Here is a 25,410-nt window from a genome sequence, read left to right as displayed (position 1 = left end):
TAGATTAGAAAAAGCAAGAAGCTTCTTACATGGCTGACTAGACACGGGTTTGCCGTCGTCGAAGGGATAGAAGGAAGAAGAGAGAAAGGCGAAATGAACTAGACTGAGAGGGCCGAAGGAGAAACGAAGAGGAAAATGAAGAGACCGGAACCAAAAGAAAACAAGACTACTCTAGCGAATTGCGTGTCCGTCGGCGAAGAATTTATCGAGCATCCTCCAATAAGTCTAACACCTCGAGCAATCGAAATTACCGAGTAGTTAGACGATAAAAAGGTAAAATCTCTAAGAAGATGAGATCGATAGGAGAAGGGAATAGGATGTCATTGTGAAAATGGCGTAAAAGGTAAAAAGGAGGAAGGAATGGCCGGAAAACGTGATTATCGAGCATATATGTATATATATGTATATATATATATATATGTATATATATATATATATGTATATATATATATATATGTATATATATATATATATATGTACAAGTATGCATATGTATATACGTAGGTACGTGTATTCCGGGTGTAAAAGTATTTTCACGTGCAGATATAAAATACTCGTCTAGAAGAACATTCTCCGAAGAATATCGCTCGACGGTGAAGGTATATAGTCGACAGCTCGCACCGATTCTTACATAGCGAAAGGGAAGAGCATAGAAGAGCATTCGACGTAGTACGTAGTTATACGCAGGGAAGTATATGCGCCCGGCTATCCTATCTGCGTGCATACGTCCGCCCTCGTTTATGTATTTTCCTCTGGCTCGAAAGGGATCGAGAGTGTCGTGAAAGGAACCGTGAAGAGTCAAGACCGTCGAATCGTCTCGAACTCGAACGTAAGTAGGAGCAACGTTGAATTCAGAAGATGATTGATTTCGCAGATAAATTCCGCCTCGTGCCACGATAACCATATTTCTTCGCGCTTGAATTCAACAAGGAGGAGAAGCTTTTTACGAATGCACCGAATTGCCTTCCTTATTATGTACATATCGATATCTTCTTCGGTAGTCTCGTGTAAAAATCACTGAATCGTTAGCTTCGAAATTTATTATAATACTCCTCTCTTTTTTCCCCTCTTTCATCTTCTTTTTCCTAAGCAGACTTACAATTAGAAAAATAACGATGCTCGTTGGCAAACGAGGAGAATTTCTGGTAAGAGCGAAGGACAAAGTACGTCGGTACTCACAACGATCGTTTCAAGAGCGGCCAAAATCGTGAGTCTTAACGATTCGAAGCGCAAAAAATTAAATTCCCCACTTCCGTCTCTAATAGAACGGCCAACCGGGCGTTCGTCGGAAACGACCGAGGATCAAATTAGAAGCGAAGCCTCGAAGAGTTATAAAATTTTATTTTATTCGTCGGTCGGCAATTCGCTTTGGATTTGTCGTTGCCAGCTTCGAGCTTTACCATTCACGTGCATCGTCGATCGTTCTTCGAAAGGAACGCCTTCTCGTATAGTCCAGTTTTCCTATCTTCCACTAATCTCTAATATTTCCCCCTCCGAGAACTTATAACCATACGTGCCGATTGTGCGTCCTATCGAAATTATTCCAACTGTAGTAAAAATAAACGAATTAATAATAGTGAAACTCGATGATACCCGATCGATGATCGGTGCAAACCCATCTGAAAAGAAAGATTCTCGATAAACGTGAACGAATTGCGCTCGAAGCGGGTGCTACCTGCCACAAATGCTCGACGATGCATCGTCGAACGGAAGCGTTGGCCTGCGTGAAGAGCACGTGAGAGGTGGAATCCCATTCTGGTAAATACCCTTTCTATATAACGGGAGTACCTAAAGAAGAAGTACATGGGAATAGAGAGAGAGAGAGAGAAATAAAGTGTGTGTGTGTGTGCGTGCGTGTGCGCGCGCGCGCGTATATGCGTATGTGACGAGGAGGGTAGTCGAGCTGGCACCCGAGTAATAGCGGCTGAACCATCCGGCAGAAAATCTCTTTCGCTGAATACGGTAAAGTATAGGAATCCAGAGAGAGAGAGAGAGAGAGAGAGAGAGAGAGAGAGAGAGAGAGAGAGTGAGATGGAGAGAACGTGAAAGATAAAAAGAGAGAACGCATTATAATGGATATACGCAAGCAACGCCGCAATGCATACCAAGACCCTTCTGACCATTTACGTGTACTCAATCCCCGTTTAGGCTGACTCTTTTTAGGCCGCACCTGTGGGATCGCCTTCGACTGGTCACCCCTATTATAGTGCGCATGTGAGAACGAGAGAAAGAGAGAGAGAGAGAGAGAATTGATCTTGATCCGGCACTTTGCGAGCGGAAAATCGTCACTCAGCGATTACCGCTTTACCGAGCCAAATAGTTACGATTACCGAGTTCTCTCCTAGGAATATCACTCTATTACCGTATCTCCTTGTTTGTCGCAATCTTCCAACAATTTTATTTCTTCGTAAGCTCATTGCCGACGTACGTGCTTCTTTTCGTTCGTATGTAGGTACTTAACAGCTAATTCTCGAGGAATTAGATATGCTTACCTAGACTTTACTTTAACGATCTCCCCGATAGGCTCTTGAGGAAAATTGCAAAGTTTCATGACGCGGCATGTTTAATAAATGATTAAAGTTCGATCGGCGACTCTGACCACGTTCGTTTCATTCTCGCTCATTAACTTTGGCGTTTGGGAAACATCGCGGTTCTACGATTTTAAATTGTTCCGCTCTGCGGTACACTCGTACCTGAATATACGCATCTACATTTATTTAGATACGTAAATACATAGGCGCACGTGCCGGCCATATAGGCGCGATCACGAGCGTCGTTCAACTTCATAATCCAGCCGTAACGTTGGATCATTAACCGCTTGTTCGTTCGCCGAGCCGTAAGCGATTAGCCGTGTCTCTCATTAAGTACAGTTGCGCCTATAATCGTCGATATGCGGAAAATGTTGCTTCGAATCCAACGATTTTCAACGTGCTACTATGCACGGAGGAATTGCGTGTCCCGATGAAATTGACCTTGTGGAACGATGCGGCCCCTTTCGCTTCGTCGTTCGATTCATCGACGGCCGAGCGGACTGATCGTTAATTCCTCCTCCAAGAACTCGTCGATATTTTTTAATCGAGAAATGGTATACGATTCGTAGGTTCAAACATCATTGAGAATCGGGGGGAGGGGTGGGAAAGAGAGAGAGAAAGGGAGAGAAAAATCATTCGATTCCAGCAGTAAATTCGAGGTAGATCTCGAAATCGTAAATCGGAGTAACAACGGCGGAACAATGCGCATACGCGGGTCACCTAGTTCGTTCGCAAAAATTAACGCTTAAGCCCCCCTAGATAAAGCAATTCTAAACGATCGTTGATCCCGATAAGCTTCGGGTTAGAGCACTCGGATATTCGGCGCATCCAGCGAACATATACGTATGTACAACGAGAGAAAAGCCACGATACTATACATCGCTTACGATCGTTGCCATGACTCGTTGCACACTCCTGCCGTGGGCTATGCTGCTATTTACTACGTATTTTTTTTTTTTTTTTATTCTTCCTGCAACCATCCAGCCCCTACCACACCCTACCTCTCTATCTTTCTCGTGTTTCCAAACACGGTGGTATAGGCACGTGTAGTATACCTTGGAGTTATCGTCGCGATATTTTCGACCAGTGGATTTAGCCCGTACCTATTTCTTTCCCTTGTTTCGCATTCTCTGAACGTGTTTTTTTTCTCCCGAAAATACGAGTATCGATTCCTTCCAGCAAGAAGCAAAAACAACGCGAGAGAGAATATTTTCGAGTTATTACTTGGGTCATCGATACTCCTCTAATGGCACTTGAATTTCTTTCCTTTTCTTTTTTCTTTTCTTTCTTTTTCTTTTTCTTTTTTTACTCGACTTGCGCGATCGACGTAGTCTCTACGCATAATTAAAGTCAACGAGAACTTAGATTGGCGAGTATTTCGCACCCGCTCTTTCGCAAGCTAGTGGAAGAGATTGATGCTTTGCAGTTACAGAAACTTTAGCGAAGTCTTTAATTGGAAAAGACGAAGAGGAGTAGGAGAATGGACGGCCGTCGACCTTGAATCGCGAATCACTCAAACGCGTCTTTTCTTTAAATTAAAATTACAGAAAAAAAAGAGGAGGCAAACAAAAACGTGGATACGTAGGTCGAAAATTTTGAGAGAAAGAAGTGAAAGAAGAAAAAAGAAAAGAGAAGAGAAAATTGCAATCATATTGTTTCGCCAGGACGTCTACGCGAATTTATTCCTTTCTCGACTTTCCTTCGCTATCTCAGTTTTCTCTTTCGTTGCTTGCTACTTTCACAGTCGATATTAGATGAATGGAAACGACAGAGACTTATGCGAAAGGACGAAAAGGACGTAAGAGCGAGAGACGAAAATCTTCCTCGTTCTGTCTTTTTCAAGCTTTTCAAACGCAAGTACTCCATCGTCCCCTCTTTTGCGTGCGAGCAATCGAGTTTCAAAGCGAAGCAGTAACGTATGAAGACGATTACGCGGTCGTTCAATGAGAATGAAAGAAACATGGGGACGTTGAATGTTTCAGTAACAAGCAGATCGTTGACTCAATACTTTTGTCAGGGTCTCTTAGAAACTTTGTTCGTGACGCGAATAAATTAAATCATCTTGGTGAATCGTATTAAGACGATTTAACGTTCTACAATAATAATAATAATAATAATAATAATAATAATAATAATAATAATAATAATAATAATAATAATAATAATAATAATAATAATAATAATAATAATAATAATAATAATAATAATAATAATAATAATAATAATAATAATAATAATAATAATAATAATAATAATAATAATAATAATCGCGATAAGACCGACAACTTATTTCGTGAACTCGGAATACCGCGTTAATCCGATAAAATAATTAATATGCAAGCGATTAAACGCGTAATGAATTTTCCAGAGATAAAAAGGAGAAAAATCGTCGGTCGACCATAACGGTTCGTAACTACTTCCACTTCCGTATCTTGCTCGGCTTATATCGACTTACACTACTGTGGTCGCCTTAATCTCGAAGCATATCCCTATCCAGTATCGAGTAATTCCTAATGGAATCTCAGAGACGAGAAAAGGCGGAAGACGGAAGGTGTATCTAAATTCATTACAGTCTATTTCGCGAAGTTTAATTAAATAAGAAACTCTAAGGAAGAGGATCTTTCGTTGATCGGAGGAGAAGGAGAGCGAAGGAGAAACGACAATAAAGCTTTCGAGAAAGAAACGAAAGTATCGAAAGTCGAACGCTTCGAACCGAACAAGCGTCTAGGTTTTTTTTTCTTTTCAAAAAAGAAAAAGAAAAATATATCTGTCCTTTAATTTTCTTCTTCTTTTTTTTTTTTTTTATTTTTTTTGAACGTTTAAAGAGCGCCTTTTCTATTTTTTCCACTTATACGTTTTATACGTTTAAATGACAAGGATATGAGCTCACATAAAAATATGAAATTGTTCGTGAAAACTTTACGTCTGTCAAAATTAAAATGAAACTTTAAAGCTAATTTAATAATCTCGGATATTGCAATATGCGTAATTGTAACAATCTCGAAATTTTAACAAGAACAATTTACTTTGACGATATGTAACAATTAATGAAATTCACAACAATAGGATGTATCAATTACAAATATTATTACTTTTCTATCGTATATACTATCAGTGAGGTTTCGAACATATTTCTCGTAAAATCATAAAAACAATCTATCCATTAATCCTGCGACATGTATGACTCTCAAATCAGGTGCATAACATTTGCCATTTGAACGTTTTAGGCAAGAAGAAACAGAAGAATAAAATAAAAGGTTAGCTCGATATTCGGACAAGCTTGAGTAGCGTAAAAATTCATAACGCGTACGACAAATATTGGAAAACAAGTTTGTCTAAATTTTATTCTGCAATCAACGAATCGTAGCACGAAACATGGTTATGTGACTTTAATCCAGATCAATGATCGCACACTGGGGAATAGGATTAAATATAAATATGCATCGTCAATTGTACAGTTTAATCAGAGTACAAGTGGAAAGAAAAGAAGGAGAAAATGTAAAAATTTAACTTATATCTTCTTAATATATTGCTTTATACTAGAGAAAGAGAAAGAGAGAGAGAGAGAGAGAGAGAGAGAGTGAGCGCGTCTCAATTATCGCCTCGGCGCCGCGCCGCTTCGTTCTAATTTTCGAGCGGGAAATCGTCCATGTAAATGAGAACGTCCAGAAGGACATTGCTTTTCAAAGTTACCCCCCTGTGACAATGAGAACGTGCGAGTGGCATAGACATATATAGCTTGAACGCACACATGAAGAGACGCGCATGCAAGCTCTCTCTCTCTCTCTCACTCACGTACACGCAAACAGATAGGCACACATACACACACCCTCTCTCAATATACCAGAGACAATGAAGTTAGGAGGAGAAGGAGAGAAGGCTGTCAGATGGCAAAGTCATGATAGTCGATGCGCACCGTGTCGAGCTAGTATTCGTGAACAACGCGTCTCTCCATACACACGTCGAAGGCACAATGTGTGCGGTCACAGTAGTAACATAGACGGCAACTTGTGCAAGAGCGAGCGACCAACCAAACGACGACGACGACACCAACAACGACGATGACGACGACGACGACGACGACGACGACGACGACGACGACGACGACGACGACGACGACGACGCCAACGACGAATCGTATCTCAAACGGAAGGCGCAATGCGCATTGTTTCGCCAAGCTCTCCGACGTTTGACGACGCCGGTGAAACAGACGTTTCCTTCGAACCAACCACCGTGCAACTTTATAGACACCCTTGCTTGTATCGTTTGGATCGTCGCTTTCGACTTCTACGCGTACACTCGCGTATACGATCGCACTGATCCAAACTTATTAAATTGAAGCGATCCTTTAGAAACTTTTCGATTATTACCACGTTTCGTATCTTCGAATTGTATTCATATAAATATTTAACTCGTGGACTCGATCGATACTGCGATTAGAAACGACGACACATATTCTTCTCCATTGAAAATGTTTTTTTTATATTCAACAGGATATATTAGTCGTACCGTTTCGTCTCGTTCGTTTGCAAAGCTCGTGTCTCAGGATTTAGCGACGATTAACATCGCGTGAAAATCGATCTCGACCTCGAGGGCGCGCGAGGACCCTCAAAGAGGGAAGCGTGCTCGAGGCAGCCGTTCACCTCGTTCGTTCGTTTCATCCGTCTTATCGCTCGGTTCACTCAGTCCGCTTTACCCTTCGCGTCTAGTTCGAAAGAGAAGAGAGAGAGAGAGAGAGAGAGAGAGAGAGAGAGAGAGAGAGAGCAACGAGGCGTGCGCCGACGTGTGGGTGCCTTAAACCGCTCGCTGTCTCTCGTCGTCTCTCGCCTTGCGACTCTTCCTCCCTTCGCGAACGAGCAACCTCGGAAGAGCATCACCTCCGACCCTTCGACTAGCACCAAGAGCAGTCAGCCTCGACTCGACTCCAGTCAGCCAGCCGGAAGCGTTACGCTGCGCTTCCACGCGAACAACTACGAGGACGACGACGGTTCGATCGCGAACATTGTAGATACGTGCCGAGAGAGAGATAGAGAGAGAGAGAGAGAGAGATCTGACCGAGGTCAATGCTTCAAGCTGTCACATCAGAGAGTATCTCGAGTATATTTTTTGCTTGAGAATACCAAATAGAAAATTCTTCCTTCTTTTCTGTCTTTTTCGACAAAGCTTCTTTCCTCCTTTGAATTTTGAATCGCACCGAAGACTAGCTCCTTATTCTTTCGCATTACTTTCACATATATATTATTCATTCGTCGTTCCGCGACTCATTTCACGCGTTCGATTTATCATTGTTTGCTCTTACGTTTTTGCAAATTATATTAACAGATAGGAACGCACGATATTGCAGACCTTAAAGAAAGATAGAAATAGAGATAGTGGGAAAGGGAAGTAGAAAGAGAAGGGAGCGAATAGGTAGGGGGATGACGGAGCCGGCGCTCTGTAAACTCGAGGGTAAAGCTAGGCTTATACGCGTACGACGTTGGTGATGATCATGGAACCGTGACGAAGAGGATCGATGAAAAAGATTGAAAGGTCGTCTTTATAGGTACGCTCTTCATCTCGTTTATAACGAGACCGCGGGACTTGTCCGGTACGTTGAGGAATCACGCTTGCTGCCAGACACTCGCCGTTATATTTATTAACCTAATGGCGTCGCTCTTAACGCCTTCTTCTCGCTAGAACCTAGCGGTAAACTTTTCTTCTCCAAGATAAAAGGACGCTTTTAAGAGTGGCTTTCATTCGGAGAAAATCATTTTCAAGGAAACATAGAGAATAAATAAGAGAGAAAGAAGTTTTTCATATGACAAAACATGAATTTTCATATTTTTTAATTTTCTCGTCCAACTGACGTAAAACCAAATGATCGTCCGACCGACCGACCGACCGACTGATCGACCCCTTGCTCCGAACGTAATTTTATTTCTACGATTTTAAGCGATGCTCCGAGCCCTAATTTCGTTAAATGAGTTGTTTGCTAACTCGGTTAAATTCGCAAGCAGCCAGGCAGACAGGCGGCCAGCCAACCAGCCAACCAGCTATCACCCGATCCGTTCTACCGACCAACGTCGAACCGGTCGACAGGGTCTCGTACGGGTAATGGTTTGACATGGTTATTGACGTTTCAGTCTGCAATCTAATTATTTGATATACGTGCTTGTCTGCCATCACTATGGAATACAGATACGTCAGTCATCAATGTCCTCCTCTTCGCGGCTTTGTCATTCCTTTTCTCTCTCTACGCACGACCGGTAATTGTTACTCTTCTTTCTGGACGGCCCCTTTTTTTACGTCTTTGCAAGCGAGAAAGAAAGAGTCGCATTAATGCCAGCCACTGATTTTCCTTTAAACCTACGACTTTACACGATTATGTATGGTTAAGTATACCTATTAAGAAAACCTTGAAATTTTTCAAAATATTTTGTTCCTTTATAAGATACTCTAACAAGTTATTTAAGTACCTTATATTATATTTCATAATTCACGACTGCGTTGACCCGCATCCACTGAAATGGCGGCATCATCTACGTAACGGAACGGATTTACTGCGGTTGAAATGTCATTCAATTCTGATTATGCACGGTCCGTAATTTTGTCATCGATGTAATTCAGTCATCGAGAAACATTAGTGTCATCTGTCAGCGTGAAACACGTTCATTTGTATAAACGTACGCGCACCGACGTATTCGACCGGCCAGCACCTCCGATCGAAAAGTGAAGAGTAATGTTGTCTATGCAACGATCACGAATACGAAAGTTAATCGATATATGCATATGTAATATGCAACATCAATCGAAAGTTACAAGTACCATAGAAAGTTTATGCGAGCTTTGTAAATTGTGAAGATTAGAATAATATTTTATATTTTCATAAATAAGTTTCATTTCCTCTCGAATGACATTTTCATTGTTTTATCCTTTATTCGAGTAAAAGGCATTCGTACATGTTAACGAGCACAAAAACGAACGTTGAAAAATCATTAAAAGGAAGAAAAGACGATTCGACGTTGCGATTGTATTTGAGGAAGAGGATGGAAATCTATTAAGAAAGCACGAAAAACACGTTAACGGATCGTTGTAGCCGGAGGTAGAAAGGAAAGTGGTAGCCCGTTCAACCTATATATTAAATATGTATGCGAGAATGGAGTAGCTAGTTACTGTCTGATCACAAGGGCGGTCGGTTGTACTGCTCCATAACAGCGTTACGTTATAGGCTGGCTTGCAATATACACTCGTTCCCTCGTCCCCTTCTACGTCACTCTCTCGGTCCTTCTCCGGTCCTTCCCATCCTGTATACAAGGGAGAATCTCTGTAAACCAAACTACTTACGAGCGCGGTGGTAGTTTAGTCGGCGCACCGTAGTTTCCATGCTCCGCCGGTGTACTTAACATAATTACAGGACGCTGTCGCATTGTTTCGCGTCACGATGCCTTCGGGACAAGCGGCGATAAAGGTCGAACTTTGGTGCGATCGCGTCGTTTCTCCATGCTGACCGGTTCTCTACGATTTCCTATATACGTAACGAACCATTTCTATATATTTATGCAATGTGCAGCTATCAAATTGTTGTCGATTGGATAATCGATAAAACAATAATCATCTAAAAAGAGTAGAAATTTTTTATGAAGTCCGAGACAATTGTCAAAACTGCACTTCTGTCTCGTTGGAACAAGATCGATCGAAGTAGTACCAAAGAGAAGGACCAAAGCCAGAGCGAAATGCCAGATTTTCGGTGTAGCGCGCTTACAACCAAAAAAAAAAAAAAAAAGAAGGCGGGAACGAAATCAAAGGACGAGAAACGATCGAATCGCTTTTCGGGCGAATATTCACTATAGCCGGAGGGAAGGAAATTTAGTCGCTTAATGTAAAAAACGAGCGCTTTAGCTGACGCCTCGATCTATGCACGCGCGCACGCATGCACTCACACTCTCGCCGATTCTCGGTGATCCTCGGCACTATGAAGTCGCCTTTTTAAGCTTCCCTGCCGCTGTCTCCCTTTCCCCGATATTCTCTCGTCTACTAATAGGATGCCCTGTCAAATTGCGCTTTTCACGAAGCTGTCTCTCCTTCTCTCTCTCTCTCTCTCTCTCTCTCTCTCTCTCTCTCTCTCTGTACAGAGGGCTTTTCTATGGAAAAAGAGCACAGTTACGACTGGAATGTATGGGTGCATAGGATGCACACGATCTTCTACCACTATTTCTCGTAATCGCTCGTGCACGCATACGAATACGTGACGAGTATCCGTACTCGTGTTGGTACGAAATTGTCACCACCGAGCACAAGTTACTCTGGACAAGGTTGTAACAATGCTATGCTATAGTGGCTCGCAATCTAACCACTCACATTCCCCCTGGGATATATCTTTCAAAGAAGTAACATTGTAATTTCATTAGGTTTCTTGTCATTTTCATTTCAGTTATCTTTCAGACATTTCATCCATTTCTTTTTCTTTCCATTCATTAGCCCCGATTAAATAAATTTTACGTCAACATTTGATCATTCTATCTTCTCCTCTCGTCTTTTCCAATCGTCCACCTACGGGTATCGTACGAATATCCGTTATTTACGTCAAAACGTAGATGCGTCATAAAAGGCCATCGATAATAGTGCATATATCGGGCGCGCTTATCAAGTTCATTAGGGCAACGATTAATCGACAAAACAGAATGTTTAACGATCGCCGGGTTATAATTTTGTTGCATACCCGACATAATATCGTAAGCACTAATTAAATGCGAGTCGTGCGTAACGATCGCGCTGATAGGGCGACTAGCGTAATTTGACTGCGTATTACCACCGGGATGTAATAGAATCAATAATAATTATGCACGCGTGAACGTAGCAGGTAAGTCCTCTTAATCGGGTAGATGTGCTCGGGGAATACGAGAACGCATATTTTATTTCTATAATTGTTGTTGTTCGGGTAAATCGTTGAATTTTACGATCGATCGAGCATTTAATTTAAACTTCTATGGTGGGAGAAGAGAAAAAGGATAGGTAAGAGCTAAAACTGTTTGTTTAATTTTAAATAAAAACGATCCTCGTTACGGATCAAATGATATTCGATTGAGAAAATCGGTATGGCACCCATCGTCTCTCATCGTTCATTTTATTTCCACTTGTTAGAAAAACGGTAACTAGATACGTAAAGCACACAATAATACGTAGACGCCCCGAGAAGATCGATATTACAAGATTCCATGTTTTTTCATAATCCAGGTAGAGAGGTCCTATGAGGATAAGTCGCAAAGAAAAGAAAGCGGAAGAAGGAATAAAGAAAATGGAGAAAAAGCGAAGCAAGCATGGACGCAGACGTCCGGGTTTCGTGACAGGCGAGCCGTTCCATAAAACTTGGTTCGTTGTCGACGAAACCTGCACGATCTGTAACCACGTCGACGATTCGAAACTTATTAATCTACGAGGGAAGACGATCTTGCTGCGATTTAAGAGCAATGATCCAATAGAAATTCATAGAGGTATGTCGTTACGAATCTTTACTCTTGTGACTCCTTATCGCGAATTATTTTCGAGCGGTAAAGAGAGAGAGCGAGAGAGAGAGAGAGAGAGAGAGAGAGAGAGAGAAAATGTGATACCGCGAGAAAGAAAAGGCGAGGAAAAAAGGAAGACTGGCCAAGCGTGTCACCTGCACCGACGATGATTAACGCAACTAGCAGGTACGTATACTATGTTGGCTTCTTTCCACGTCAAGCGGCACGTGTCGCGAGTATAGAAAAAAAAAAAGAAAGAAAAGAAAAAAGAAAAAATGAAAAAAAAATTCAACGCCGTCGTTAATTACCGAAGTCTCCCCGCTACTATGAAATTAGAGAGAGATTAATATCGGCAGCGATAGTATAACGCAGCCATGTAGCGGCTGCGTCTGATGGAATAAAAATAAAGTCTGTGGCCTTCTTTTTTTTTTTTTTTTTAATTCTTTTGAAAAAAAAAGTAGTAACAAGATCGCAAAGAAATGGGCACGTATATAAAGAACTCTTCGGGAAAAGAGAGCTGTTTGATTTATTCATTAAGACCTGATATAAAGATAACATTCAAAAATAATTATTTCCATCGGCGAAATATTATATATCGTATATCCTTTCTTTATAATTTTCGTCATGATACGTTGTAAAGCGAATTACAGCGATCGAATATTCTTCAACAAGAATTTTTGCTCAAAGTCAAGAAGCTTTATTATCTCATAGTCGTTTCCGATAAACTCGCTCTATCCTTTCGTTATGCGTCAGACATACGGTAGGAGAAAACGCGTTAAGGGAAAGGAGATTGGGGACCGGTGCGGCGTTGGTACGAAGTAGTAGGTATGCATCACTCGAGGTCTGCTTAGGGGTTTACTTAACTTGAGATTAGCTCGAGGTTAATTCACTTAGAAGGAGTCGGGCTCGGGCACTGCTTCGGGCTGCTATTAGGTATTACTACTAGCATTAGTATTACCAGTTTACTCGAGCCCCGTTACCAGGGCATGCACCGTCTCTCTTTCCCCTTCCACTCTGTTCACATATGCTCCCTTCTATATGTATCTTTCTCTCGTTCCTTTTCTATTGCACGCAACTACGCTATCTCGAGCCGTCGGAGATTCCCTATGAGAAAGCGGATAGATCCGAAAATTAACGAGAAGATTTTAGGAACGTAGTAAGACCGTTCTATTTCCTCCCGACGACCTTCGTCGCCTCTAATAACGACTTTTTCGTTAAAGTCGGAAATAAACGAAGTCGGGAGAAAATTCAGCGTAAAATCAAGCAGGGGTTCTTCTCTTGGTTCTTCTCTTGGTTCGTATAAAAAAATACAAAACTGTTAGGCTGTTAGAATCGCTTGAAAATCATTACGCGTCTGGGCGTATAATAACGAATCTCAATGGCGATCATTCGCGAATGAGGGCATAGACTCGACTATAAACGTTCTCCTGAGTTCCTCCGTTGCAATGACGTTTCTCTTTTCCTTTCATTATCGTATACTATTTTGTCTTTTTTTTCTCGTTCGATTCTCCAAACGAAAAGATTTTTTTTCTATTCTACGAATACCCTTCAATTCCCTTTCGATCGCATCTATACGATTCAATCTCGTTGAAGGCGAGATCGCTAATCGCATCGCTCGTTGGTTATAAAATAGCATGGATTTCTCTGAATAGAAGAGACCCCAAGAGTGGACCGGTCGCGTTTTCCGTTTAAACGCCAATCGAAATTCGCGCGTAACGCGTCCGATTCGGCCGGTAAGAATAGCGATAACGAATCGTTCGTCTATCGTCCATCGGTGAAAACGGGAACGTAAATTCTAGCGCCCAGCCGCTCGAAGAGTCGTTCAAGCGACCTCGCGAATGGACCACGCCTGTCCGACAGAGAACAACTTTCCAATCGCCGAGCATAAAACGAAACCACATCGTTTCACGAATTTCCTTCTTTCCTGATTGGCAAAAAATTGTTTCTCCTTTGATCTACAGATTCGTAATCTAACGACTCATTGTAATACGCGATAGTAGATATCCAATTTCGCAGATTTTCTATTTCGAAGCTTCTTTTTTGACATCGAACTCATTCGAAGGGTTACTCTTGAAGCACGATCGCGCTCATTTCCAACAACGAGTTTATCCCTAACAATTTCGCGAGAATACTTCGCACCGAAACGTAAACACATTGAAATGCACTGTATTAAATTGCACGGCATATCATAAATCGAACTTTATCTCTCTTACCTCTCTTATTTTTCTCTCTTACTCTTTCAGGTTCTTTAAAAGACCCAGGCTATACCCAAGCCAGCAGCACGTTTACTTGAGCCTCTATCGCTGGAATCCTTTTCTCTAGCCTTTCGAAACGAAGGATACACGAGTCACGCACAGTTTCGATATCGAATATAATTCAAATAAAGGGAGATACGTATAAGTTTCTTTGTAGTTTCAAGGATTCCTTATACGACGATTTTCTATCGCAAAATCCAGGATAATTGACTGCGCGAGTAGGTAGCAGAATATAAAGACGCGAATATCGATAAGTGCGTATAATGGAGAGAAATCGAAAGACAGAACGAATGGTAGATAGGGACGATTTCAATTATAAACAGTGTTGTATCGCAAAGTGGTGAGCACCAGGCGTGGTATTAAAGCCAGAGGCTTCGTTTTTTCTCCCGAAACCCGTACCGACGACTGCTTTGCACGCGAGGACATTCATCCGTTTCCATTGAACTTCGGGCAGTCTTTTTCACCCTTGCTTCGCCGTACTCGCTGGCTGCCTCGCTGGATCCTATTATTTCATTAGATCATCTATCTCCTCGGTACGTTCATTCGGTTTCTCTCTTTTCCCTTCTCCTTCTTTTCGCAGTAACATATTATTGGTCGGCTCTCTTTTTACTTCTCTTCTCTGTCCACTCTCCAACCCCTCCCTCTCCCTCTCTCTCTCTCTTTCTCTCTCTCTCTTAATATATACGTTTATTCCGTCTATCTACCAACTCATAATCTTTATCCAAGAACATGCGGAAAAATTTTTTCATTTCCAAAGGTATTAATTTGTTTGAAAAGAACGCATATTGATAATAATGCAATAAATTGAAACTTAACGATATGTACATTAGGATTTTTTGAGAAGAAGAAAATTGAGGAAAACATTCGAACGTTATTAAAGATGCATTCTCAACATTTCTACGTGAAAGAACCCGTGGAGGGACAGAAAATACTTTGACACAGACCATAGTCGAAGTATACGAAGAACGGTGATCGAACTGTCCGAACAAATCACAGTATCGTCCAGTTCGCGCTACTAAGCTTCTCTACGCTTCTCGTATTTCGCTCCTTCTCTCTCGCTTATCGTACCTTCGACCATTCTCTCGTTCTCTTTCCTTCTCGGTTGTTCGCGAACGTTGGCGCTAACAGGAAGCGATGACAGCTCTTGTGACAGCCACGTGACGTTTGCGGCCATGCCGGTAGGCATCTAATTATCGTTCCATGCGTGGGCAGACTAAAGTACCGGGTGTCCTTTTACAAAATATCCTGCCAGTAGTCGACGTCGATGTCTTTCCATTCAAAAGCTAGGACGCGTATTTGGAATCGATCCTTTGGCAGATTTCGTCTAGAAGATTAGGTACACGCATCTGAAACGGAGCGAACGATAATACGAGTATGTACAATTTTCTTTATACCGTTACGCAACATCGTGTACGTGTTGAATGTAAAACAAGTTGTACTACAATACGTGGATGTATTACAAAGAAAGTCGTCATTCTCTATTTTTGCCGATGTCATTACGATTTGCACCACGCGAATCACGTTATATAATATAGTTTATGGATAGACGAAAAAGTAGGTACAATTTCTCGTTTGCGTATGAAGAAAGTAAAGGCTCAATACCGCTAAAGGGATGAATTATAATTACGTTAGTCGATTGAACAAAAAGTTGGTCGATAGCTTGCTCACGTAGCCACGTAACCGAACAAAATCGGGTATTGTTCGAGAACTTGACGACGGCCAACCAATACCATCCTCTTCTTCCGTTCGTTCTCGGTAGTTGCGGCATAGAACGATTACTACCACTACCACTCGTTTCGATGCTTCTCTCTCCGCTCGCAGGGCTCCTTTTCCTCTCATTCGTCGTCGTCGTCGACGCGGACGGCCTCTGAAAGCGGTTCCTGATCATTCGCGCGTACTATATTATTTTTCTCTCGGTAAACTAGAACGGCGTATAGCAGGTAGCGTTATCAAACCAAGCATTGTCTAACTTTAATTGAAAATATTGGAATAAATTTTCCAATAGATGCCGCCAATGAAACTGTCGGTAGGCCGTGTGGCCGCTTTCTCTTTTCTCTTTCTCTCTCTTTCTCTCTCTCTCTCTCTCTCTCTCTCTCTCTCTCTCTCTCTCTCTCTGTCTCTGTATCGCGGAGCCTGGTGGCCAGTGATGGTTGCGTTGACCACGATGTACAGATGAAAGAGAAAAAGAACGAAAGAGAGAGAGAGAGAGAGAGAGAGAGAGAGAGAGAGAGAGAGCAGGGACGTTGGTGAGAAAGGACAGGTAAATAGCCCGTTCGCGGTTCGATTTATAACGGCGCGTATCGTTCGTGCAAAAATGACACTCGATTCTCGCAATCATTCGAGCGTTTTTGGACGATCGAAAGAGCGCCAACCAAGCGGTCGTCGGTCGATCAGTGCCAGCGCCTATTTCTCTTTCACCTTTATTTCCGCACGACACAATCACGGCACGCGTTGCATCAACAATTTCAGTGATCCGGCAAATCAAGTTCGGTCCGTTGCCTCGTATTCGAAATATGTATATTGCATCATCGTCATCGTTGTTCCATGTAGAGAAAGAAATCGGAGTCGTCGAAATATTCTCTAACCTTTTTCTTTTTTTTCTTTTTTATCCATATAAGCAGATACCCCTGTAGAAAAAATCGATGCACAATGGAGTTTCACCCTCCATTTCATTTATTATACCACTTGTGTCATCCCTTTGATTTTATTCAACGAAAAATATTAATTAGTATCAATAATGTTTGTATGATCAAAAATGTGAAAAGCTACTGACCGGTCTATCTAAAAGCAACCATGTAATAATGATAATTACATGGAATGGATATTCAATATTTATCTAAATCGAGAATTACTTTTCGTTTAACGTACAGACAAGCAGACTATTTGTAAACTTTATTATTTACAAATAATCATAGCAACGAGAAAATTGACGCCATTGGCTTTTCGCATCTTCGATACGTGTGTAAACATGTTATTAGCACACAGTGATATATTTTTATACATGGTCCGTACTAAAGAAAATTTGGCCGAATGAATGGAAAATCTCTATTATACGCTATATACTATTTATTTTTCGCAAATGATAACAAAATAAGAAGATCATTTTCGGCGATATACAGAAAGAGCTAATTAGCTTCAGGCTATGTTTTGAATCCCCGATCAGCATGTAAGCTCTGTCCGGTGCGAATAGGCTCGTACCTCCGCGATTATAACAATTAACGGAGGACAAATGGATTTCGTATGCGCGCGGGCGCGCCCTCTTTCCCGGTTCTTGCGACAGGCGGTAATGACGCTAACGAATCATCGTAATAGCGACATTTCGAGTCGTCACGATCGACTCTATCTCTCCTCTCTCTCTCCTTTCCCCTCTTTTCCCAATATAGGACCTGCACTCTCTCTCTCTCGCTCTCTCTTTCGACCGCTTATCGAAGTCGATCATTCAATTTCGCGCTGCAAATTGTCCTTGCCGGAAACTCATATCCGGGCACTTCCGGTTCTCCCTCTTCCATCGCTTTGGTCCCCACCCCAGGAAAGAGCTCTCTCTCTCTCTCTCTCTCTCTCTCTCTCTCTCTCTCTCTCTCTCTCTTTCAAGGACGACGAGGAGTCCCAGAAACAGGGAACCACCACTGCCGCCGCCACTGCCGCCATCGCAGTCGAACCCGATGGAGGATGGCTCTTCTAGCTGAGCAACGCGGATGAGCGACGAACTCCTTTCCGGTTGCTCCCTCCCCGGTCCCCTTCTCCTCATCCTCGTTCTCCTCTTCAGAATCCATTTCGCTCCATAGAGCATCATCGAGGAACCGAGTTTCACCTGAACGTAAGTCGGCCTCTCAACGTTCTTTCTTTCGTCGTTTTTCCATTGAAAATAATGAAACAGTCGTTAACTCTTCGTCCATCTAACATTATGAGATTCTCGAACACGTCGGTGGCTTAAATTGATTAATTTCTCTCGACGAACTTTTTATTTTTGGCGCGACGATGTTTGACCGTATGTAATTTCGAGTTAAACGATAGTAGAAGGAGAGGTGAGCAAAGGAAGAAAGTCAATCATCGAGGGATCGGAACGGAATTCGCGTTCTTCCGAATAAACGAAACGTATGTCTGTATTACGTACGACGATGTACGAACTGAGGAACGGACGATAATCGAGCCTTGGCTCGCTAACAAGTATCGGCAATGCTTACAATTAGTATCGTTTAGCGGGAACAATCTAAATTTTCGAATCGTTTCGGCAAATATGTATATTCCGGGTAGTTTCGCGAGCAAAGCATGATGCAGACGTCATTATCGGTTTACGGTCCACATCCAACACTCGCCCCTTCTCGTTACTCGTTACCCTTTAAGAGATCGCCCTATAAAGTCTGATATAATTATGCGAAATTATAAAGTACGATCTTATAAAAATCTATGCAATATCATTGAAAATTCAACGTTCCTCTTGCCGATTGTCACTCGATTTTATCGAAAATCGACGAAATCTCATGAATTTTGTAAGGAACGATACTTTTTATTCTTCCGTAACTCTCGACTTGAGAAAGACAAATTATATTCGATTTTGTAATCTACCTCTTTATGGGAAAAAGTCGATCGTATTTATGTCTATCGTAACAGCAAAAATAACTCGTACTATTTAGCTTAAGAGCAACGATTTTCACGTTTCGTTCGGCGCACAAATTAAAAGGATGCCGCCATTATCGATAACTCATTAGGACGATACTCGCTCGACCGAATGAAATGTATAATTTCGAGAAACGACCGAAACGTTACACGCGTTTGTCCAATCGAGAGTTATCGATTATCTCTGCTTCTGCTAAATATTCCGGTAAAACGAATGCGTTTAAAATATATGTATATCGCTTCATTCTTCGTTTTACAAAGTGCTAATAAAACGTGCAAGTAAAACGAAACTCCATTCGCCGGTCGAAAGAATCATCGGTGCGAGTACGATCGAAACGGTCAAAGAAGAAGTAAGACTCGTCCTCTGGCTTTTATTATTTCATTCGTATTTCTTTCATTACTCCTTCCGAATAAGATCCTTCGATTTTTTCCAAAGATAACGAGTAAGCAAAGTTATAACGTCGGAATAGAAACGGTTTCCTTAATTTTCGCAAAGAGAATTGTGCGCGATCGTCCTTTCCCGCTTTCCATAGCAGAAACAAACTAGGCTACGCGTCTATAATGCGCGTTTCATTTCGCTCCGTGACGCGTTTCTGATGATAACGTCACAGTTTCCAGGATCCTTTCAGACCGATTTAAACAAAAGTTTGTCAGTTTAACGCCGACACAATCGACTAGTTTTACACACCGTGCAAATTATCATCGATAAACCAACCTTGTCTTGTATTTCGTTAACGTAAAGAAGAGATATACTTGAAAAAAAAAAAAGAAAAAAAAAAAGAAAATAACGTTTTACGTTCGCGCATACTCGATTTATATTTCGAGAGAAACGATTAAGAGCGTGACTTCGAAATAGAGGACAAAAAGGACGAATAAGAGGAAAAAAGAGAAGGAGAAGAAGAAGAGAAAGTAGTTGGCCTCCCTGCTAAAAATTCAAACTCGCGAATTTACTAGAGAATAAATTTCCAAGTTTCAGTCAGAAGACGAATCCTCTCTGGCCTCATCCAAGCACGGCCAACCTGAAAAGTTTGACGCATTGTCGGTGAATAATCGGAAGCGATTGTCGCGCCACCTTCGAATAAAGAAAAGAGAGGGCGGGGAAGGTGAGAGAGAGAGCGTGAAAAGGGGAGAATTTTAAACGCGTTTCTTTCCTTCTCGCATCCGTGCGTAAATATTAATCCGTAACTCATTTTATCTAAGCAAATGGCTAACGTTGCAAAGTAAGTCGCAAATTTTCATTGATTATTCGTTACAGGTCATACCTTATTACTAATACCTTTGGTACTCGTAAAGTTCTGAATTTAAGGAATCAACGGGAGTTGTGTCTAACCCGATGACGATCACCACGGAAATAGAGAACAACAAGTATTTGCCTTCCTCTCATGGAAGAAACAACGGTCCAAGAAGAGAAAGCAACGGATTTAACGCCGTCATCCATCACAAACGAGGCCTCCTAGGGTAACGTTATCAAATGATCTTATTCGAATACGTACGTATACATATCTCGCAAAGAGAATCGATCCTTCTTCGATTCGTTTCAAATTGTCTCGTCGAAACATCGCGCGAATATCGAAAAAGATTATACCTTTGAACATACATACGTAGAACGTGCATAAACCAAAGCAAGATTTACGTTATCGTACGTTTCGACAAAAAGGAAAAGAAAGTGCATAAATCGTAAGACATGCAAACGTGAAACGTGCAAACGAAAATATAAGATTTTCCATTTATCTATCGGCAGAGCGCTTATTTCTGGAATAGGCAGTAATATGTCGTTGCCTTCTTGTATGCCGCACGATCAGGATTTCGTGCAAGGACACGCCCCGAGCGTAGGACTACCGATATCCCTCCGTACGAATCCAAAACACGTAGATCAGTATCAGTCCGACGATGATCGACGAAAGTTGCGAACAAATTATTTACAATTAACGCCAGTCAATACGGCTTGCGCGTCTTTGAACGCTCTCGACGTCGATAAAGGTAAATATCTTTTTTCACTTTGGCCAGAATATTCTTTCCATTTTTTTCGAGGAGAAGATATGTAAACGTTCTCGATTACATTAGCAAAAGCACCGATCTTGAAAGTCACGCAATCCACGACGCACGAATCAAAACATAAACATCCGAGAGAACTGGTATCTACCGTAAGCATGCTTTACGCCAAATTGTTGATAGTGATAGGATTCGCATTGCCAGTTACAGCCAGCATCAGTCATAAAGTACCGATTGCTTTGAATCAGGTACGTCGAAGCAAGCTTATACATTTCTTTTCTATTCCTTTTCACGAATCGAATGGCAGTGGAAATTATTTGATAATGGTCGAATGAAGAAGAAAAAGGAAAAGAGAAAAAAAATTGGATAATTTGCGACGTTGAGGCTAAAAGTTAAATATTCCTTCTTTTCTCTCTCTCTCTCTCTCTCTCTCTCTCTCTCTCTTTCTCTCTCTCTCTCTCTCTCTCTCTCCCTCTCTTTCTCCGTTGTACTTTTTTTAAATGCCATACATCAAAGGATACGACGGAACTCGACTTTTCAGGGGTTTTATTTATACCTCTACCTTGGAAGCGTTACTTTCGTGATCACCATGTACGCCAGCATGCTGAAAGACAAAGCTGTAAAAAAGCTGATACTGCAAGGCAAAAGACAGGAAGAGACCTTTACCTTTGATGAAAAGGGTGCACGTGTTCACACTAGCCAGGTACAATTCCCTCTATTATTTTTTGTCATTCTTTATTAACGTACTACCACTCATTTGCTCATCGTTAGCTCGGACATATAGATTTGTAGTAACGAAAGAGAGCAAAGTAGGGGTTTCTTCTTTTTCCTTTTCTCAGGCACAACAATATGGAAGCTTTTGTTTGAGATTCGGCGCTGTAGGATTTGGTGCCGGTTCATTGGTATTTACCGGATTGCAAATTGGGGCGGAAATAGCTTCCGGGCCATTCAGGGCGATTACACCAGCCGCTAGATTACTCCTGATCACAGCTCAAATGCACTTTATATTCCTTAACAGTAAAAATCTTGAATTTGTGAGACTCGGAGCACTCGCAAAATTAGGTCTGATGCATATGATCGCGACGAATCTTTGCGAGTGGCTTCAGGTAAGTGAAAAACACCTATCTACTATTTCTTTCCTTTTTTTTTTTCTTTTCTTTTTTCCCCCCCTATATTTTGCTATCGACGAGTAGCTCGATGTTATCTTCTTTTCAAAAATCCCGATTTCAGGTGATTTACATCGTAATTATTTACAATTCACTATCTCTACTTTGAATTTCTGTTAATAGTCATTAGGGAACGTGGTATACCTTTCGTATACCTATATATATAGCTATATGCCTACACGCATAAACGATAATTTCGATATACGTTATCCGTTAAGTGTACAACATAGATGCGCATATTATCAACATATCATTACTTCCACAGCGAATAATGAAGTACTTCGTACGCCTCCTCTCAGTCCAAATCAATATGACGTAATTCGAGCACAGTAATTCAAACTAATTCGAAAAACATTAGGTAAAATCCTTCCGATGGCTTTACCAATGCTATGTTTTAAAAATGTTACGTTTAGAAATATTTTAAGAAGATTATTGTTTTATTCCGCCCTCGATCGGAAAAATTCGAAATTGTGAGAAAGAATGTGTAAGAACACTTCGTTCGAGAAAAGATAAAAATACGAGGCAAAGGTTCGACCAATAAATGCAAAACTCAAATTACCTTCCCATGATCGATAAGCTTTTAATACCTATGTGAATCGATTAAACGAATTTAGTATTTATCGAAATCGAACGTAATATTTATCGGTATTCAATTCGATATGAATATCGGAAACAAGTCTCATGCGTTTATAAAGCAAAGCCCGCAACCCCGATGTTTGTCGAAATCGAAGTCGGTGCTTATCGATATTGAAAATAATAATTTCGCGATAAAGCGAGATGAACTTTCGGCATTCGTGTCGACCACGAGTCACATGCATAGCAATTGATGCATACGTGTGCGTGTATATATGTGTGTGTCGACAAAATATATACACACGTATGTCGCAAAAACGAGAAAGAAAGAAGGGCGATTCTCGCGATCAAAATTAATTCCTAATTGATTGATATAAAAGCGATTAATAAAGAGCGTCCAGATTTTGTACGATTTTCTGTATACGCTTCTTGTATGACACCTTTGGTTTCAGGCTCTCATCGAGGAAACACACAACGAGATCGATCAATTGGGCCACGCATACGAGGGCGACGAAGGGATTCTGAAATCGCTTTTAAGCGACGCAAGTCCTTTTCTCTTCCCTTGCACGATCGAGTTCAGTTTGATATGCTCGGTGATACTTTTCGAAATGTGGAAGAGAACGGACGAAAGAACCGAAACGAAGAGTGAAAATTCGGCAAGATCGATGCATAGACTTAGTATCGATTGCACCAGTGCTCATAGGTATTATTTATTAGGAATTTAAGAGAAAAATGAAACTTTAATCCGTAAACGACGTAACATTTCCTTTTTCTTCAGAGGCCTCTTTGGTGGAATACTTTTAGTAGCTGCTACGATTTTAAGTTTGATCATGTTTTTCGTTCTGAAAGAAGCAAAGCACAAGATGGCGATACAACAAGTTACTGCCCTAGAAGCCGCGATCTTATCCTTAGGTAATCGACTTTAACCGATGTAACAAATTTGAATCTCTCATGGCGTTAATCTAATCGAACTTTGATATCTCGATGATTCGATATTACGTACAACAGGTGTAGCCGCTTCGATATCCGGTGCTTGGAAGATTCAAAATTTAGAAGAAAAAGTATCGTCGAAAGCGCCACGACTAGATTCGACCCTTTTGACGGCAGCTCAGGCTGGAATTTATCTGCACTGTCTTTTTGGAATAGTCGGTAGCCTCTTAACCATGGGTCCGATGTGGGTGCTGTCGTTAATTACGGATTTCTTAGCTTTGTTGCAGAGCACCTGTCAAACTTTACTCGTTAAAGTAAGTCTCTTTTCAAAGTGCTCAAAGGCTGTCGTCGATTTCATCGATTTTATCCGGAAAATTTTCTTTTGACGCTTTCTCTCTCTCTCTCTCTCTCTCTCTCTCTCTCTCTCTCTCTCTGATTCCACGAATGGTATCGTGTTTAGATCGCATGGAGACGGCGTTGTACCACTGGAAAGGAGAAACCGGGCAAGGAACTGATCACGTTCCTCATCGTCGTGAATATAGCTCTATGGACGGTAAATACCTTGGAGAAGTCTCGTGCAGGTGTACGACCGGATCATCTTCGTTTGTTTGGTGTCTGGGCTTGGACCATTATTACCCATGTCTCCATGCCGCTCGCTATCTTTTATCGATTCCATTCCGCTATTTGTCTCTTCGAGGTGTGGAAGAGTTGCTATAAGTACAGACCGTACAACGAAAACGCTCGTACACTCTGTTGAAAAGCTGTCGATTTTCTATCTATAACGTAGTCGCTAGCAAATATTTTCTATTACGTATTAAATTGAAAATATCTTCGGTGTAAAAAGAAAGTATTTTCTTTTAACAGTAAGAAACCTCTACTTTCTTTCTAACCTTTCCGAATAAAATAAAAACAGGTTCGTCGATCATTCGCGATCTTAAACCGTAGCAGAGTTCGAAGCTTTTAATGTAAAATGTAAAAATATTATTGCGCGAGTTCGAGCAAACGCATTTCCATTGTGGTTTCTCTCCCCCTCGCAGAACAACTTCTCGTTCCTTCCCGTGAAAAGTCAGCCATGGATGAAAGGAACGGGGCGAGCCGCAATTTCGAAGATCGCGTCCACTGAAATAGAAGAAGAGAGAAGGGAAGGAGTTTGGCCCTCTTTTGAAAAAGTCGAGACGACGAAGAAAAGTAAGAGAGTGGAAAGGCTCGATGAGAATGAGATAAAAAGAGAAGGATAGCAATGGTTCGAAATTGACGGAAGGCCGACCTTAGTAGGTTTTATCGATGTGCTCGAGAAAAAAGGGACGAAGGACGATAGCGTCGTAGGAGGTTGCGAACGATGGCGAACGTCGACATTTTGATACGGTTTACGCCGTAAACACATTTCGGTAGCAATCACGTCACGAAGGGAGCAAGTCGGTCCGAGAGCAAGAGAAGTAGCCGATGCTCGCTAACTCGGAGAGAGACGAGGAGAGAGCGAGTGTGCCCGGTGAAGAGCTCTTAGCCAACCCTTTGTGTTGCTCCTAGCACCTCTGCCTCTCTGGCCCTGAAGAGGGCGACCCGGCTTCTCTCGGCCAAAGCCCTCTGATTTACTTAGCCCATCGAGTGCTCTCGGACTCGTCCGCCCAAGAATACTGTATATGCGCTTCTACTACAAACTACGCTTCTCCGTGCCGTCGTTCTACCGTGGTACCGCTTTCGACGAATTTCGACCTTGTACGACTACGTCTTCTCGGCTACCTTATAAATTAACCTACATAAATTAACTATTTCTCTCTCTCTCTCTCTCTCTCTCTCTCTCTCTCTCTCTCTCTCTCTTCGTTGCACCGAGTATATATTCAGGTAGGATCTCCATTAGTACCTC

General features: G+C 41.6%; 2 protein-coding genes across 7 annotated transcripts in view; one reads left to right on the top strand and one right to left on the bottom strand.

The window, feature by feature from the left end:
• Nucleotides 1-15,477, bottom strand: part of Scgdelta (sarcoglycan delta) — a 192,522-nt gene extending 177,045 nt beyond the window's left edge. Inside the window, exon 1 of the mRNA XM_085663173.1 lies at nucleotides 15,337-15,477. The gene's annotated coding sequence lies outside the window, so the exon portion shown is untranslated. The remainder of the gene's footprint in view (nucleotides 1-15,336) is intronic.
• Nucleotides 15,478-15,496: 19 nt separating this feature from the next.
• Nucleotides 15,497-24,390, top strand: LOC118448310 (proton channel OtopLc). Of its 6 annotated transcripts, XM_035881396.2 has the most exons (12): nucleotides 15,527-15,640; nucleotides 17,861-18,085; nucleotides 19,856-20,105; nucleotides 20,179-20,343; nucleotides 20,627-20,865; nucleotides 20,950-21,125; nucleotides 21,419-21,580; nucleotides 21,717-21,983; nucleotides 23,069-23,319; nucleotides 23,395-23,528; nucleotides 23,625-23,860; nucleotides 24,007-24,389. In XM_035881396.2, the coding sequence occupies exons 3-12, from the start codon at nucleotides 20,089-20,091 to the stop codon at nucleotides 24,301-24,303; spliced, it is 1,944 nt and encodes a 647-aa protein (XP_035737289.1). In that variant the 5' UTR covers nucleotides 15,527-15,640; nucleotides 17,861-18,085; nucleotides 19,856-20,088; the 3' UTR covers nucleotides 24,304-24,389. The 6 variants fall into 6 exon arrangements, with proteins under 6 accessions (XP_085519294.1, XP_085519293.1, XP_035737289.1 ...); XM_085663167.1 differs by lacking the exon at nucleotides 17,861-18,085 and having other exon boundaries at nucleotides 15,505-15,640; XM_035881395.2 differs by lacking the exons at nucleotides 15,527-15,640; nucleotides 17,861-18,085 and adding an exon at nucleotides 19,124-19,235.
• Nucleotides 24,391-25,410: the final 1,020 nt, after the last annotated feature.

The sequence above is a fragment of the Vespa mandarinia genome, chromosome 20, assembly GCF_050613455.1.
Source record: "Vespa mandarinia isolate Hongniang chromosome 20, ASM5061345v1, whole genome shotgun sequence".
Taxonomy (NCBI): Eukaryota; Metazoa; Arthropoda; class Insecta; order Hymenoptera; family Vespidae; genus Vespa; species Vespa mandarinia.
Note: the sequence above shows the minus strand (reverse complement) of the source record. Positions and strands in the feature narration are given on the sequence as shown.